The sequence below is a fragment of the Lutjanus erythropterus genome, chromosome 16, assembly GCF_056507025.1.
Source record: "Lutjanus erythropterus isolate fLutEry1 chromosome 16, fLutEry1.hap2, whole genome shotgun sequence".
Taxonomy (NCBI): domain Eukaryota; kingdom Metazoa; phylum Chordata; class Actinopteri; order Lutjaniformes; family Lutjanidae; genus Lutjanus; species Lutjanus erythropterus.
The window spans coordinates 16,719,443-16,734,558 of record NC_139332.1 but is presented as its reverse complement, the minus strand read 5'-3'; the positions used below and the strand labels follow the sequence as shown (position 1 = coordinate 16,734,558).

The 15,116-nt window shown below is 39.1% G+C and overlaps 1 protein-coding gene across 2 annotated transcripts in view; it reads left to right on the top strand.

The window, feature by feature from the left end:
* The window catches only part of vps50 (VPS50 EARP/GARPII complex subunit), a 138,848-nt gene extending 130,638 nt beyond the window's left edge, over positions 1–8,210 (top strand). For both annotated transcript variants that reach the window (XM_084739153.1, XM_084739154.1), the window contains 3 exons: positions 669–790; positions 7,107–7,296; positions 7,527–8,210. In XM_084739153.1, coding sequence (XP_084595279.1) covers positions 669–790; positions 7,107–7,296; positions 7,527–7,646 — 432 coding nt within the window. In that variant the 3' untranslated portion in view covers positions 7,647–8,210. The remainder of the gene's footprint in view (positions 1–668; positions 791–7,106; positions 7,297–7,526) is intronic.
* The last annotated feature ends 6,906 nt before the right edge of the window (positions 8,211–15,116 follow it).

Below are 15,116 nucleotides of genomic sequence, written 5' to 3'. Positions count from 1 at the left end.
ACTCTAAAATCATTTGACCCGCTCACTTAAAGTAGAGTTGCAGTACAATAACCCAGACATACTGTTAAAAAAAGTTTGGTTGATATAATTTACTTACAAAACTACCAGAGTATGTAATGTATGTTAAATGATGCAAGTATACATAAAAAGACACTGATACAAAGACCTGCTCCTGTTTATTCTTCACAGACTGTAAATAATTGGGTTGTGAAATTCACAGCATGAGGTAGTTCTCGAACTCTGTTTAGCTTCTCCATGTTGAGACTTAAGGGAGCTGATGTTGGGCATCATCCAGGAACACAGAGTATTCACACACAGAGAGCGAGTTATTTTTCATGAAGACCTTCATTTTGTTTATGTTCCAGTTGGGAAAGCAAAGGCGTTTTGGTCCCACAGTGGCTTGTTTCCTGTTTGTGGCTGCAGTTGTTTGCTGTTTATAAATGCCTTACATAGCATGTTTTTTGGTATACCTTGCAGAGGCTAATAATCTGATTTTACCTTTAAATATTGCAGATATATCTTCATGACACAAGTTTAACAAAAAATTTCACGCTGTTTTCCAGTGAAAGAAATGTACCTCTTGAACATCACTTATTTCTTCTCCTTTTTATTATACTCTAGTTAACTCTTGGATGGGTTCACCTGTGCTTTCTCCTCTGCCTTCCCAGGAGTTTGAGCAATTTAACAAGCGGCTGGGAGATGTTTCCAGACATGTGCGCATCCCGCTGCCTGTGTCCAATGTCCTGTGGGAGCACTGCATCCGCCTGGCCAACAGGACTCTTGTAGAAGGGTAAGAGAGTCATAAAATGCCTCTTCAGCATCAAGGGGGATGTGTGCAGCCCTGTGTCATTCTGCCAAAGTAGCAGCCAAAGCCTTTTTTTCTGTCACTTACTATGAATAAGTGTTAAAACTGCAGTTTGAAGAACACAGTTTAGTGGTGCATAATAGTTTCCTCTTTTCCTTCTATATCAATGTAAGAGTGACCCAAAAAACAGTGTGAAACAGTCCTTGAACTATACAAATGTACAAGATCGTCTGTTTGGGCAGTTAAGTGCATCTGCCATTCAATGATTGATAAAAATACAATTCTGGTTTGTTTTGCGTTTTTTTAGTAACAGGATAAAACGATACGTAAGATAGTAGTTCCCAAAATGCACAGGGACAACATTTCAATGTGGGATTATATTATTATACAATTATCATAAAAGCATTTTTATAATAGCTGGCGCACTTATTTAAAAGAAAGGCCTTGTGACAGCATGCGCTGGTGGTTAACTTTCAGCTCCTGTTTTTTTTAGCTGCATTATTGTACACAGAACAATACAACAGCATGGCAGGCTGAAATCTTTACAAAAGAAGTCTCTAAATCACCACAAACCACAAATCTAACTGTGACTGACGTGGACAAGAGTGACAGAAACAGAGTGCAGGTGATGCTCTGCAGCACTCACTTCAGCAGAGTGCACCGGAGCACACAGGGCAGGTGACACGTGTTTTCTTGACAGGCTCACATTGTTATTCTAAGTATCTGACAACATTATAGACAGAATCTCTATGGTGAGAAACCCTCTTTAAAAGAGTAAGGTACGTTTTGTTCAACCAGAAACAGCTGTTTTATTGCTCTTGCTAAAATTAACCAGACTCCCTTTGCAAAAACTCTCGTCAGCTTCACTCAGGCTGGACAAAAACAAAATAATACACTGATGGGTTTGTTTTTCCACTGTACACTGTGTGGTTTGGTTTAAATAAACCCTTCATGGCGGGAAGGAGTGCAGTGCGTGCAGGGCAGGTGACGCCGGACAGCGGCAGCAGTGCTGTCAGCAGCCCGGGGGAGACGCTCCACGGTGCGCTGATTTTATAACTGAACAATAGCAGGACTAGAAGGAACAATAGTACTTTCTCTGACTGTGTGCAAATTGGGTGTTTTCACATCACAGATGACAAAGAAGTGCATTAAAACACAAATCTGACTGGGAAAGCATACTCATGTAGGCTGATAAAAAGAATTTCTTGTGGCACACTGACATATTGTTGAATATCGTACAGCCAAATCTGATTTATCTGGAAAAAAAAAATTAGTCTGAGATTATTTTTTTTTTTAATTTAGAGACAGAGAGAGTTCAGATGAGTCTGATTGTGTCTCATGTAACTTTACCTGAGCACTTCTCCTTACAGTGTGGATTTCTATTTATGTGGCTACAGCACTTTTGCTTTGTTTGATTCTGTCATGCCACGCTTTCCCATGCATGTAACATCCATCTTTATATCCACAAAAACATGTACATATTCAAGTTTGAGTTGTACTGTTGTCATCTACCTAAGCAAACGTAAAAGTAAAAGCTCTTAAGGTTGAATGTACTGTAAACATCTTTCCTACGAATGCACTTTTACTGTATTCAAATGTCATTTAATTGAGGTATTTTGTGGCTATGCCCATTGCTGGAGAGCAACTCCTACCTGATTAAATGTATTTATTCATAAAAATAGAACTGTTAAAAAAAAAGGTCAGCGTCCAAAGACCATTGTATATAGCTCATTAAATTATTGATAGTTTGTCAGTATAGTAAAAGCCTCAGTCAGCAGTAAGGTTTGTGTTTTTAAATATTTATTTGGGATACCTCAGCAGCTATTGCGGAAGCAATTTAATGCTATTCAGGCTGATACTGGAGGAAGAAAATGTGCACAAAATGCACATATTAGCATTATGAATCACTGAAAACCGTATGTTTCCATTCTGTATTCAATGCAGATGTAGAGTAGTGGGTTTTGCCTTCACGCTCAGGTTACAGTCATAAATGCGTCCCCTGCACTTGTGATATGTAAACTTACAAAAGATCATTCATGAATTATTGTATCACAGTGATTTGAGGCCCCCCAGACTTCATTGCATCTGATAGAAGAGAAGTGGAATTTTATCACCTCTTTGTGTCTCTTTCTCTGTGTTTATCTCTGAGTTTGAACATCTGCACGTCATAAATTCAAAAATTAAAAAAAAAAGAATTTTCCAAAGCATGTTGTCAAGCACCATAAAAAAACAGGGGAAATTACCTACAATACATAAGAAATGTGTATTTCTCTAACACCAGGTTCCTTTGGAGTATTCCTCCAAGAAAACCACTCTTAAATTCCTGCCATCTCCTTCCCTCCTCATGCTGGTAAACCCTCTGTCACATCTCTCCAGTTTCACCAAAGGCCCATCAGGGGAATTGCCTGACAGTCCACTCACACAAACTGTAAACGCTCTTGACACATCCCTTGTAATGCATTTGCCCACTTTCTCCCTCGTAAGTGAGAGATATGAGTTGTGATAGCTGACAAAATGTCAGAACGTGTTTTTTTTTCTCAGCACCTGCATCCTCACTGTCTGTTCACTCAGCGTCTTGAGTCAATGTGCGAAATAGGATTTTAGATTGAACCTCTGATCAGACAGATGAGATGCACAGCAACTCTGAGCCAGAGTGGCAGGATGGTGACGAAGCCAGTCGCTAACAGCTGACAATTATCATGAGGTTACAAACATTTTAATGGGAGCAAGAAATTGGCTGATGTTGAAGGCAGACTCGTCCCGGACTGCTAATGTGTGCAGGTTGCAGTGGGAGTGCAGGTGATGGTTGTGAGGGCAGGAGCAGAAAATGGTTCAGGTCAAAAACAAACGCTTGTTAAGTGGTTTAAGAAGGAAAAAGAGAACACTGGACATTAAGCATACGCTCTTAGAAATAAAGATGTTAAGTAGAACCATAAAAGGTTCTTTAGATTGTCCCTAACCCTTGTTGGTTTCCTGGTAGAACCTTTTATTTCTACTTGGAACCCTTTCAGAGGGGTCTGCCTAAAACCCAACATAAAAATTTGGATTAAGAAGCTTTTGTGAAAGGTTTCACCCAGAACCACCTATGAGAGGTTCTACAAAGAGCCGTTTTATGGGGGTTCTATCCAGAACCTAAAGTATTACAGGGATTCTTTTTTATTTAGGACCTACTAAGGGTGTTCTAATGAGTACCTTTCTATATTACAAGGGTTTTATCTAGAATACACTCAGGGAGTTCTACCAAGACCTTTTTCAAGTGTTTTATATAGAAACAACCAAAGGGGTTCTCCAGAGAACCCTTCTATGGTGTAATGGTTCCACACAGAACCTTCTCTGTGGGTTCTACCCAGAACCTTCCATCTTCTAAGCGTACCACCAAGGAACACCCAGGGTTTCTATGAAGAACCTTTTTATCTTCCAGAGGTTTTTATCCAACCCAGGAGGATCTTTTGAGAACTTTTTTATATCTGAAGGGCTTTTATGTAGTACCCATCAGGTGGTTCTAGTGAGAACACTTTTCTATCAAGGCACACAGAACCCTTGACAAAATAGTTCTACAGGGATTTCCGTTATACTTGAAGAACTCTTCTTTCCAAAGGGGTTATTAATGGAACCCCCATTCTTACAAAGAACCCTTGACAAACCCTGTGTTCAAAAAGGGTTCTTCAGAAGCAAACCCTTCAGGAAGAACCTTTTTGGAACCCCAGTTTCTAAGAGTGTAGGCCCTCACCCACTGACAGAGGGAAACATGTTTACCTCCCAACACATTTCCTGAGCACTTTTCTTGCCATTGCGTAAGAGAACTTTTGAACCCTTTCCAATGAACAAATGGCCCATTACAAGTGCAATGCAAATTTAAGCTGCTGTTGCAGACTTCTGCCGTCTGTGTAGTTCTACCTACACACACACACACACACACACACACACACACACACACACACACACACACACACACACACACACATCTGCCACCCCCTCTGGCACGCCAAGACGGAGTGGTCATATTTGTTTTTTTGTACTCCGACTCGCTCAGCCTGCTATTCAATTTCTCTGTCCAGCGCTCGTCTCCCCTTAGAGAGCTGCAGAAATGGCTCTGTTAGCATTCTGAGCCGGAGCTCGTACACTCAGCAGCAAACTCTGGCAGGCCTGACAAGCAAAAGTGAGACGGAGAGAGGTGATGACAGAGAGAGAGGGTGAGGCAGAAAATGGAAACAGAGGTGTGAGACAGAGAGAGTTTACACGGAGCAGACCTGTCTGTGTGGTGCGTTAATGTACTGTAGATGTCACACACATGCTGACCTGCCAGTGGACAACAGTCCCCTCTGCCAAACACATTAAACAGAAACACACACACTGAAATACATGTGTACTCTGGCCCACACACACACACACACACATTTACTGACATGGCACAGACAGCTGTGTGGACCAGCGTGACTTAATATTTAATGCAGGACACATGTAGGCGCACCTAAGGACTCGTAAGGCTTGTCCAGATATTCACAAAATAACACAAAAGGAAAAGAAAGAAAACCAAACCAAAAGTAAGCCAATTCAGTCAAACACATGTAGGGACCAAAAAAAGGGACAAATCTGTAATACATTTACTGCACTAAATCTTAAAATGACCATGATATATCAGCAGAGATCAAGGAAACATGCTAAAATACAGCGACACTCCAGCCAGCATGTTTTCCTTTTAAATTTCCATTTGGATCCAGTGTGTCTGTTTTTGTTTTGGCCACACTACCCGTTTCAAATTTTCAAATTAATACCAAATGTTCAACAAATGAGTTAGTGTCTGTTTATGAGTCACAAAAAATCATTAATAATCTTTTAGGAGGAAAAGATGTTTATAACTGTTAAACTGCAGTGAAACAGGAAGTCACTGAACTTCACAGTGTGTATTTTCAGAGTGGTGGGATTTTGTTTTGGGGATAATGGGATTAACTTGACATCGACAGATAATTGATAGTTATAAACAGCTGATCAACTTGTAGTGTTGGACCCGTCATAGATTGTCATTGTCAGAGTCAAATGTTGAGCTTGTGTAGGTCCAGTGTCACGACAGTCTGGAGGCGACCAGTCTGGGCCTCGAGTCCGGGGAGGAGGGCCACAGGGCAAAACAAGTTGGATTGCAGTACAGCAGAATATAGTGTTGAATTTTTGAGGACCCTGTGGATAAAAGCAGTAGTCTTTCCACTGCCAGAACCCCAAAATATAACGTCACAAATAAAATTATCTTAGGAAAAGTCTCCTCGTGTTTTTTTTTTGCTGGCAAACTTACTACTCGCTGTAACTTTGAGAAAATGTAAATGAATGTTTCATGAAGAACCCAACCCGGTGTTTCTGTAAGAGTAACTATATAGAAACAGCTGATCTTCTGGCTTATGGTCTTGTTTTCTCATGTGGGTCATATAGAGGTATCAGTATTAACTTAAAGCTGTTTCATAACCAGTAAAAAACTCCCCATACTGTGTTTAAAGAACAAGGTATTGTGCATAAAATACAAATAGAAACATATTTATATAGACTGCTCTGTTTATGCTACAGTACTGACTTCCTTCTTTCCTGTTCTTTTATTGTGAAACATCATTTTCAAAGATAATAAAAGTGGTATTGCCATATTTCTTCTGCGTATAAACAAACATAGTATCAAGACAGAGGAATAACATACTTCCTATATATCAAAAATAAATAGGTAAATAAAGAACAGAAAAGAAAAAGGAAAACCATGAGATCTCTAACCCATAACCAACCTCAGGCTCTGTTCTGAGCTTGTTTTTAAAACATGATTTTCTAGCTACATGACATGTAGATTTAAATGGTATAGGTCTTATACAAATACTACATTTACTGAAATATGTGTCCTTCTTTTCATTTACATCAGTAAAATTTTCTACACTGGTTTCTAAAAACACTAATGGATTCTGAGTGTCTCCCATCATCTGGTAAATTACCTGACATTTCTTTGATCACTTTGCTGCTGGAGTTTTGCCAGTAATTCCATTTTGACTCAAATGTTGATAAAAAATTGGCACATGATCATTTAAACCACATCTTCCAGGCAATTTTTATGCACAAAAAAATCACAGTGAAATACAGTTAAGAATTTAAAACCACTGCAACAGGACTTTGCCTGCGTGAAATCAGTAAATGTTATCTGATCTTAAAATGAACATCAGCCTATGACCAACACACGTGACGACTTTCATGAAACAAAAGAGCAATAACAGAATTTTCTTGCTTATCTGAACCTGCTAACCTCTTCTTTTCTCCTCTGCTGTTTGATCTACTGCAGCTACGCTAATGTTAAGAAATGCAGCAATGAGGGCCGAGCCCTGATGCAGCTGGACTTCCAGCAGTTCCTCATGAAGCTGGAGAAGCTGACCGACCTCCGACCCATCCCTGATAAAGAATTTGTTGAGACCTACATCAAGGCCTATTACCTGACGGAGAACGACATGGAGCAGTTTATCAAGAACCATAGGGTGAGGCTGAGAAACAGGCTGGTTCTGAATATAAAGTTTCATCCAAAGCCTCTGGAAATTTGGCTTGATATAATAAAAATGCATAGGTGATATGAAAATTTAGTGTCTAATTCACCCACAAACATTTGGGTGAAAAGGAATCAGGAAAGTGTACAAAAGCTTAAATGATGATATTTCGAATTTGGATTAAAGCTAACTCATTTATTCTGACTGACTGTGTTTGTGTGCAGGAATACTCCATGAAGCAGCTGGCCAACTTGGTGAATGTTTGTCTGGGCTCACATATAAACAAGAAGGCTCGTCAGAAACTTCTGGCAGCCATCGATGACATTGACAGACCCAAGAGATAGACTGATGGCCCGAACAGACCCTGAACGCATCAACCAGCCGCAGAGATGAGACAGAGACACTCCCAACAGAGGAAGCTCCCACGGCGGAGCTCAGCGTTAGAATGTCATTTTCAGTTTACAGCATTCATGTTGTGGCGTGTTCGATGAGCTGTACAGTACATACAGAGGTAGAGCTGCTGTATACATCCATTTAAAGCTCATATGTTAGCCAAATGCTAATTATCTGTTAATCTACAGTCCTGATGTGATCGGAAACACAAACTATCACTTGTTGAATGCACCTCATGTCATGCTGACACACATAAATACTAATAACTCAAGCATGCTGCAGTTACTCTATGCGTACAGTAGATGTACCATAATGCATGCCATCCTGCTTTCATTGAACAAACATTCTGCTTCTGAGGTTTCTCTGCAAAGTTTCTGCAAACACAGTTTCAACCTCAGTCACCATAAAGATCAGATGTCGAGTATGACTACAAACACGAGAGCTAACGGTGTAATGTGAAGTGTAGCTCAACCATGTGGCTGTTTCCTGATACAACTCCTGATTAAAAACAAGAATGATTGAACGCTTATGAGTTGCTGAATTTGATGCAACACTGTGTCCTAACTGAATCAGTCTGATTACATTGACGTTCCATTGCAATGTCCTAAATGTGCCGTGCCAGTTTGAGCTAAACTTGTGTCAGATGCCCTGTTTCTATTATTCCTGTAAGTTGCTTTGAAAGCTCTACATGAACGAGGAACAGTTCATTCACAAATGTGAAATTCGAGTTATCTATACTAGAGCTGCAACAATTAAAGGACCAGTGTGGAGGATTTAGTGGCATCGAGCAAATTCCTCTCTAAGTATGTAGGAGAACCTGCTGTGGTGGGAAAACTTGCAAAAAGTGACCCCTCTCATGTTCCCCTCTCAACAGGGTCTAGTTTGTCTATTGCAAGCTACCATGATAGCACAATATGGTAGCCTACATAAAAGAGGACCTGCGCCTTCTGTAGATAAAGAGCTCATTCTCACATGACAGAAATATTTTTATTTTCAGGTAATTATGTACTAATGAAAACATGCTTACTATTAAATTAATCAGCAAATATTTTGATAATCGATTAATCAGTTTTAGTTTAGTTTAAGTTTCTCTACTCCACTATGACGGTAAAGTGATTATCTTTGGGTTGCGGACAAAACAAGACATTTAAGGACGTCACCTTGGGCTTTGGAAAACACTGATCAACATTTTTCACTATTTTTTTTTTTACATTTTATAGATCATACAACTAATTAATTGAAATTATAATCAAGGTTAATCAACAGATTAATCAGCAGTGGAAATAATAGTTAGTTGCAGCCTTAATGACACCTCCTCATTAACTACAAGAACTTAAATACGGTGGCAGTTGGAGGGAGGTGGCGGGGCATCTGGCTTATCTTGTCTGCTTGCTGTTTTTTTTTTTTTTTTGGTAGCTGTTTAAACAGTACAAACATAGGAAAACAGCAAGTTGCCTACTTAACCACGTTTTATAGGTAAGAGGTCTGATTACATGATGTAACAAAAGTGCATATTTAACAGATTCAGTGTGGGTCTGATGTTATGCAATGCAATGCGTTCAGTTAGGACACAGTATTATGCGTAGTTTAGTGTTAAAATACTCCCCAGTTACAGATCTACGAAGAGTCTGTAGTAGTTTTAAACTTCCACTATCTGATATTGAAGCTTCGTCACATGAATGAATGTCCCATGTACAGTACGATCTGGATTATTGTTCATTGTAATTCTTCATTCTAAATGATTCCTTGTGTTTGCTGTATATGATTTCACTTCAGGGTATTTGTTGTGCCTGACTGGATACTCTGCTTCCTTCTTTTGTTTGTTTTGTCCATGAACGATATAAATCTAATATAATGATGATTCTGAAAATAATATAAATTGCTGTAGTTAACTTGTAGTACTGTATGTGTGCACCAGCTGCATTTGATTGTTTGTTATATCTGAGGAGGAAATTATTTTATTGTCCTTAATCTTTGTGAAAGAGCTTCTCCTGGAATTCAGTCTTGGTCTTCTTGCTGAGCAGAGAAAAAAAATGTTTTGGTTTTTATTAATCTGTTTTGTAAGTTTGTGCAGTCAGGCACTGATTACGTGATGTCTCATGAGTTAGTAGTTGAAGTGTATCAGCTACACCAGAGCTTTCCTCCTAAGCTTTAAGCCTCTCCCCTCCAGTCTTCTCCATCAGTTTAACTTGACCGCGCCTGCCGACAGGGCAGATTGATTAAAAAAAAAAAAAGGAGAAAAATGGAGTTACAGCTTTTGATACAGCTTCATATTTTGTGTGCAACTATTCCAAGAAGAATACTGTAAATGTGAATGTTTTGAACAATGTCTGTATTTATTTCTTGCTTTGTGTCTTGTTTGGGTTTTTATATGATACTTGCAGGATGTGTGCTGTCATTTATCACCTCTCAGTATCTTGTAACTTATCAACTGAAGCTAATATAAACATTGTCAAATTATGTCAAGGGTCAAGTGCACTATAGTGAAATCAGTAATCAGTGTTGGAACTGTAGGTTGAACCAAAATCATTTAACATAATAAACACACTAATGATGGACTTCTGTTGTCTCCTCTCTTATTTTTACCCATTTTATCTTTACATTGACATCTCTGTTCTCATTCATCAGAATATGAGTGTTACCTTTCAGCAGTGCCCGTGTCCATCCTAATGAAGCTTTACTCAGCCAGGAGCAGGACGCTGTCAGAGTAATTAATGCGGCTTCCTGTGTGGTTATGAGCCCTCAGCCTTCCTGTTTAGGTGAAACCTGCGGATTGTTTTGAACTGAAAGAGCTGTGAAGGACAAAGGATAACTTTGATGACTTGCTGTTTTTTATTACTGTATGATGCAGTATTGCTGCCACACCTGACACTGGGGGAAAAAATGGATCAGTATCACCTTATAACATGACTACTTTAGTGTTATAACAAGATATTTTCATGTTAATGTCAATAATATTGAAGTATATTTTCATATTATAACAGGATATTTCACATCACAGGATTAAAATGATATTTTCACATTATTACAGGATGTTTTCACACTATAATAAATGGATATTTAAAGATTAAAGATCAAGAACAAGATTAAATTGACATTTTCACATTAACAAGATTCTCATGTTTTAACATAATACTGATTTTCTTTTTGTGGCATGGCAGCCCTGTACTGCCATATTAATATAATATGGTTAAATTAACTTACATGTTTATATCACATAGGGTCCTTTTTTCAGCTCATTAAAACAAACATACCTGACTTGTTCGACCTTATTTTAAAGATGCACTTTTATTTGATATCCAACTGATATTAACCTTCTGTGCACTTGATTTGAAGTGAAGGTGAAGATTATTAAAGCACTTTGCTTAAAGAGATAAATATCTGAAATGTTAGCCAGACAGTCAGAGGTCGAGTGGTGCTGCATCCTGGACAAGATGATGCATCAGGTTAGTTTGTATACCTAAATGGATGGAGTCATTCACTGCTGCTGCTGTTTGCTGCTATCAGCATCATGCAGGTCCCCCAAAACCATCCTGTCGGCTCTATTCCCTCAAGGTTCACCACTGACAGGGTTCACAGTGTCAGTTTTCCTGGCTTTAAATGATGCCTCTGCGAGCAGCACAAAGGAGAGCAATGCCAAAAACGAAAAAAAAAGATTACTTTACGTTTATATATCTTTATATCTTATATATATCTATTTTCTTCAAATATCTGGCCTGCAGTTTCTGCGTTTTATGTGGCAGTATTTGCTCATTCGTTGCTTGTGTGCTGCTTTTTCTTGCAGAGCTGTCCCTCAAACACTTTGATTCACGGACCAACACCACTGTTCCCACTGTACTTGCACAACACATTTGGTTGCCCAGCCGGATCGAACCCCTCCTGTGATGCCGTGGCCCAGTTACCCTCTCAGATAAAAGACCAGACGCTCTTTGCTCCTGCCTGTCTGCCCCTCCTGCCAGATTTCATGAGCCAGGTCCATAGAAATCACTGTCGTTGACCTACATGGCCTCTGTTCCCTCACTGTCTGCTGATATGCACTGACACAGACTTCATTCATGTCTTTTCACAAATATGTAACTGAGAACAATTGCTGGCAGAGCTGATTAGTGATGTTTACTTTGCTATGATGATTGACAAGACGAGCTGTGACAGTGGAGGGGGAAGAGTGAGAGTAAGTGTGGCAACCAGAAGAGATTCTGCATGGTGAGCTGTGCTGGTTGGACATGAAAGAGAAAGTTGTTGGAGATGGTCAGATGAAATGCAGACAGAATTAAGAAAACACGTCTTGCTCAGTGGAAGCTGCTTTTTTATCAACTGACTTTAATCACTTGTCTTTGAAATGTTGAGCTTTGATTAACAATTTCCTGGAATTCAGTAAAAGTTGATGTAGAATTAAAGTTGATCGGACTTTTCTTAAGAAATGACTTACGGAAGGAGAAGTTAATTTTTCTGCCCGTTCCACTGGGACCCCAGTTGCAGTCCACCTCTGGTCCCCCCATGGTTTTACTTTGGCTTTTATCAGGCTGAAAATGGGTTCTCAACCTGGATTTATTTAAAAGGATTAAAGCTGTAACTTGTCCTGACACATCAGGTGCAACAAAACTAACACAGGCAGTCACAAAGGTCCCCAGACAGTCACAAACAAGTCATCAAAGAGATGCTGGCTGCAGACACGATCCTCATGGATGTATGATGGAGAATATCCTCAGCATGCTTCGAAAAGCCTTGTGGCCTCAAGTAAGAGACCTTTTCCCAAAATACTGGTTCTTGTTCTTGGTTGTTGGCATTTTAAATCTGGCACCTGCAGTGCGCCATAGGAGCATCAACTGATGTCTGTCAAATGAGACGCATCAACTACTGATTTAAGTGCGTTTTGGTCTTCAGGCCTTCACTAGCCATTAGCTGTACCTGGCTCTCACACAGGGGCGTTTGCAGAGGGGTGGGCCTGGAGGGGCATTGCCCACCCCTGAAATCTGATTGGCCACTCCATTATCCTCAAGTACAGTTGGTTATCTGCCTGGTGAAAGGCAGGACATTAGTTTGACAAATGTTTTTAAATTGGCATTGTTTTCTTTTATATGTAGCCTACTTTTAATTTTATTCTTATTTTATTATACTGGACATTTTACAACATATGGTTGTATAATGAGATATTAGTTCGATTTTAGTCCCCTTTATGTTATTCACAAAAAAAAAAAAAAAAAAAAAAAAAAAAACATATTGAGCAAACTCGTGACTAAATAATATGTCATAAAAATAAAACTATCTTTTGTGGTGGAGTCTCAGCCTGAGAAAAGAGGTACAATAGAAGTACAGTTTGTTTTTGGACTCATAAACTATGGAAACTTAAATATTTGTAAGGTGCCACTCTGTTGTGTTGTGATTGGTAGGACTATTTATCGTTTACACAAAAAGTTTAAACACAGAAATGTAAGAAACTACAGGATACTGTAATGTCAGTAATGTTAAATTAATGCCATCATTAAATTATTACTAACAGCACATATGGAATAACACCTACTTCATGCCACCCCCGGGCCACCCCAGCCAAAAAAAGTCTGGACACACCCCTCCTCTTACATCATTTAGTGTCATCATATAAGAAAACATACAGAAGAGGGTTAGGGCCACAAAAAATGAGAGTAAGAAGATATTATTTTAATTTTGATATGTGAGGAATGAAGTTGACATACCACTTTGACTGAATTCTCAACATGGTATTTTAACTTTATTCTTAAACATTTCAACTTTATTCTCAAAATTAAAAAAAAAACATTACTCTCAGCATTTCAACTTTAATTTCAACATTTCAATTCTATTGTTAAAATGCAAAATAAAAAAAATAAAAAAAATCTTCCTCCTCCCCTGTTTCCCCTTATTGTGTTCCTAATGCTCTGTTGTATAAACAAGAGCAAAAATAAGATGAAGTCTTCCAAGACTCTACTGGGAGGAAAAGGGCTGAGTAGCTTATCCTCCCCGTCAGGTCAGATGTCACTTATCTGACAGAGAGGGGAGGAGAAGATAGAGGGTTCATCTCAAGAGGATAGAAAATACAACTGGGGTGTCTTAGGCAAACACATACACACACGAAGACCTTTTAATCTCAGTGTCTCAGTCTGTAAGAGCAGAAAATCGAAAGCTGTAACCAGGAAACTGAGCGCGGTTTAGACAAACCTATTCCCTCTTTCATAATGACAGCCAAGTGTATACACAGAGCTTTTCATTAAAGCGCTCTTATTGATTTAGCCTGTGATCACCAAACAAACCTGCAGGGGGATGGGAATGTCTGTTCTCATAAAGAAATGGCAGACGTGTGTATTACTGTGCAGAGAAGGGAGTTCAGTAATGTTCATGGCGCCTGGTTATAGCTGGTGATGCCAGGCGTTCAGCTCGCTACACTCTTAGAAATAAGGACTCCGAAAAGGTTCTTCCTGAAAGGCTCAGGTCCTACTTAGAACCATTTACTTATGAATACCTCTTTTTCGAGTGCTTGTCAAGGGTTCTAAGGATTCCATTAAGAACCCCTTCATTTCAAGGAATCTTTTTTTTTTATAGAAGAAATAGTTTTTTAAAGATTGCTGAAAATGTTGAGGAACTTTTTCATTAAGGGGTTGTCAAGGTTTTTTGTAATGTAATATAAAAAGGCTCCTAGTAGAACACCTGAGGTGGGTTCTACATTACACTCTTGAAATGTAATAAGGTTCCTCAGCTTGTTCTAGATAAAATCCTAAAAGTACAAAAAGGTTCTCAGTAGAACCCCCTTGGTAGGCTCTAGATAAAACCCTTGGAACATAAAAATGTTCTTTGTTCTTTGTTCCTAGTATAACCCTTTAATTTGGGTTCTAGGCAGAACTTTCTGAAAGGGTTCCAAGTGAAACTGATATAAAAGGTTCTACCAGGAACCAAAAAGGGCTTTGGGGATGACATCATTTTAGTCAGGACCTTTATTTCAAAGAGTGTATTCAACTCAAGTCACAACTACCAAATTAAAATGACATTAGATAATTGCAAATATGGGCTCAGGAAATAGGAAATAGATAGCGATATCTTGCAGAATGCATGAAAGAAATCATTTACATTTTATTCAAACCCCTCAATAATTCAATAAACACAGTTATTTTCCAGTATTAAATAAACATAATGTCAGTATTCTCTCTTTTTTTATTGACGTTGCGTTACAGATTGAAGCAGCTAATTGGATGTCAGACTCCGCTGCATAAACTTTCATGACGACCCTGTGAGAATCTTGTTCCACCAGTCGCTGCTAATTTGTTGCTTGAGTAGCTGTGCTTGGGTGGAAACAAATGTTGTGTGTGTGGTCGTAAACATCAGCCGGGCAGGGAAACCTCTCAAGAAACATTAGGGCTCTCCGTTTTTCAGCCGAGTGAATGAAGTAAAGGGCCGCTCTGCTGCAAAGAGCT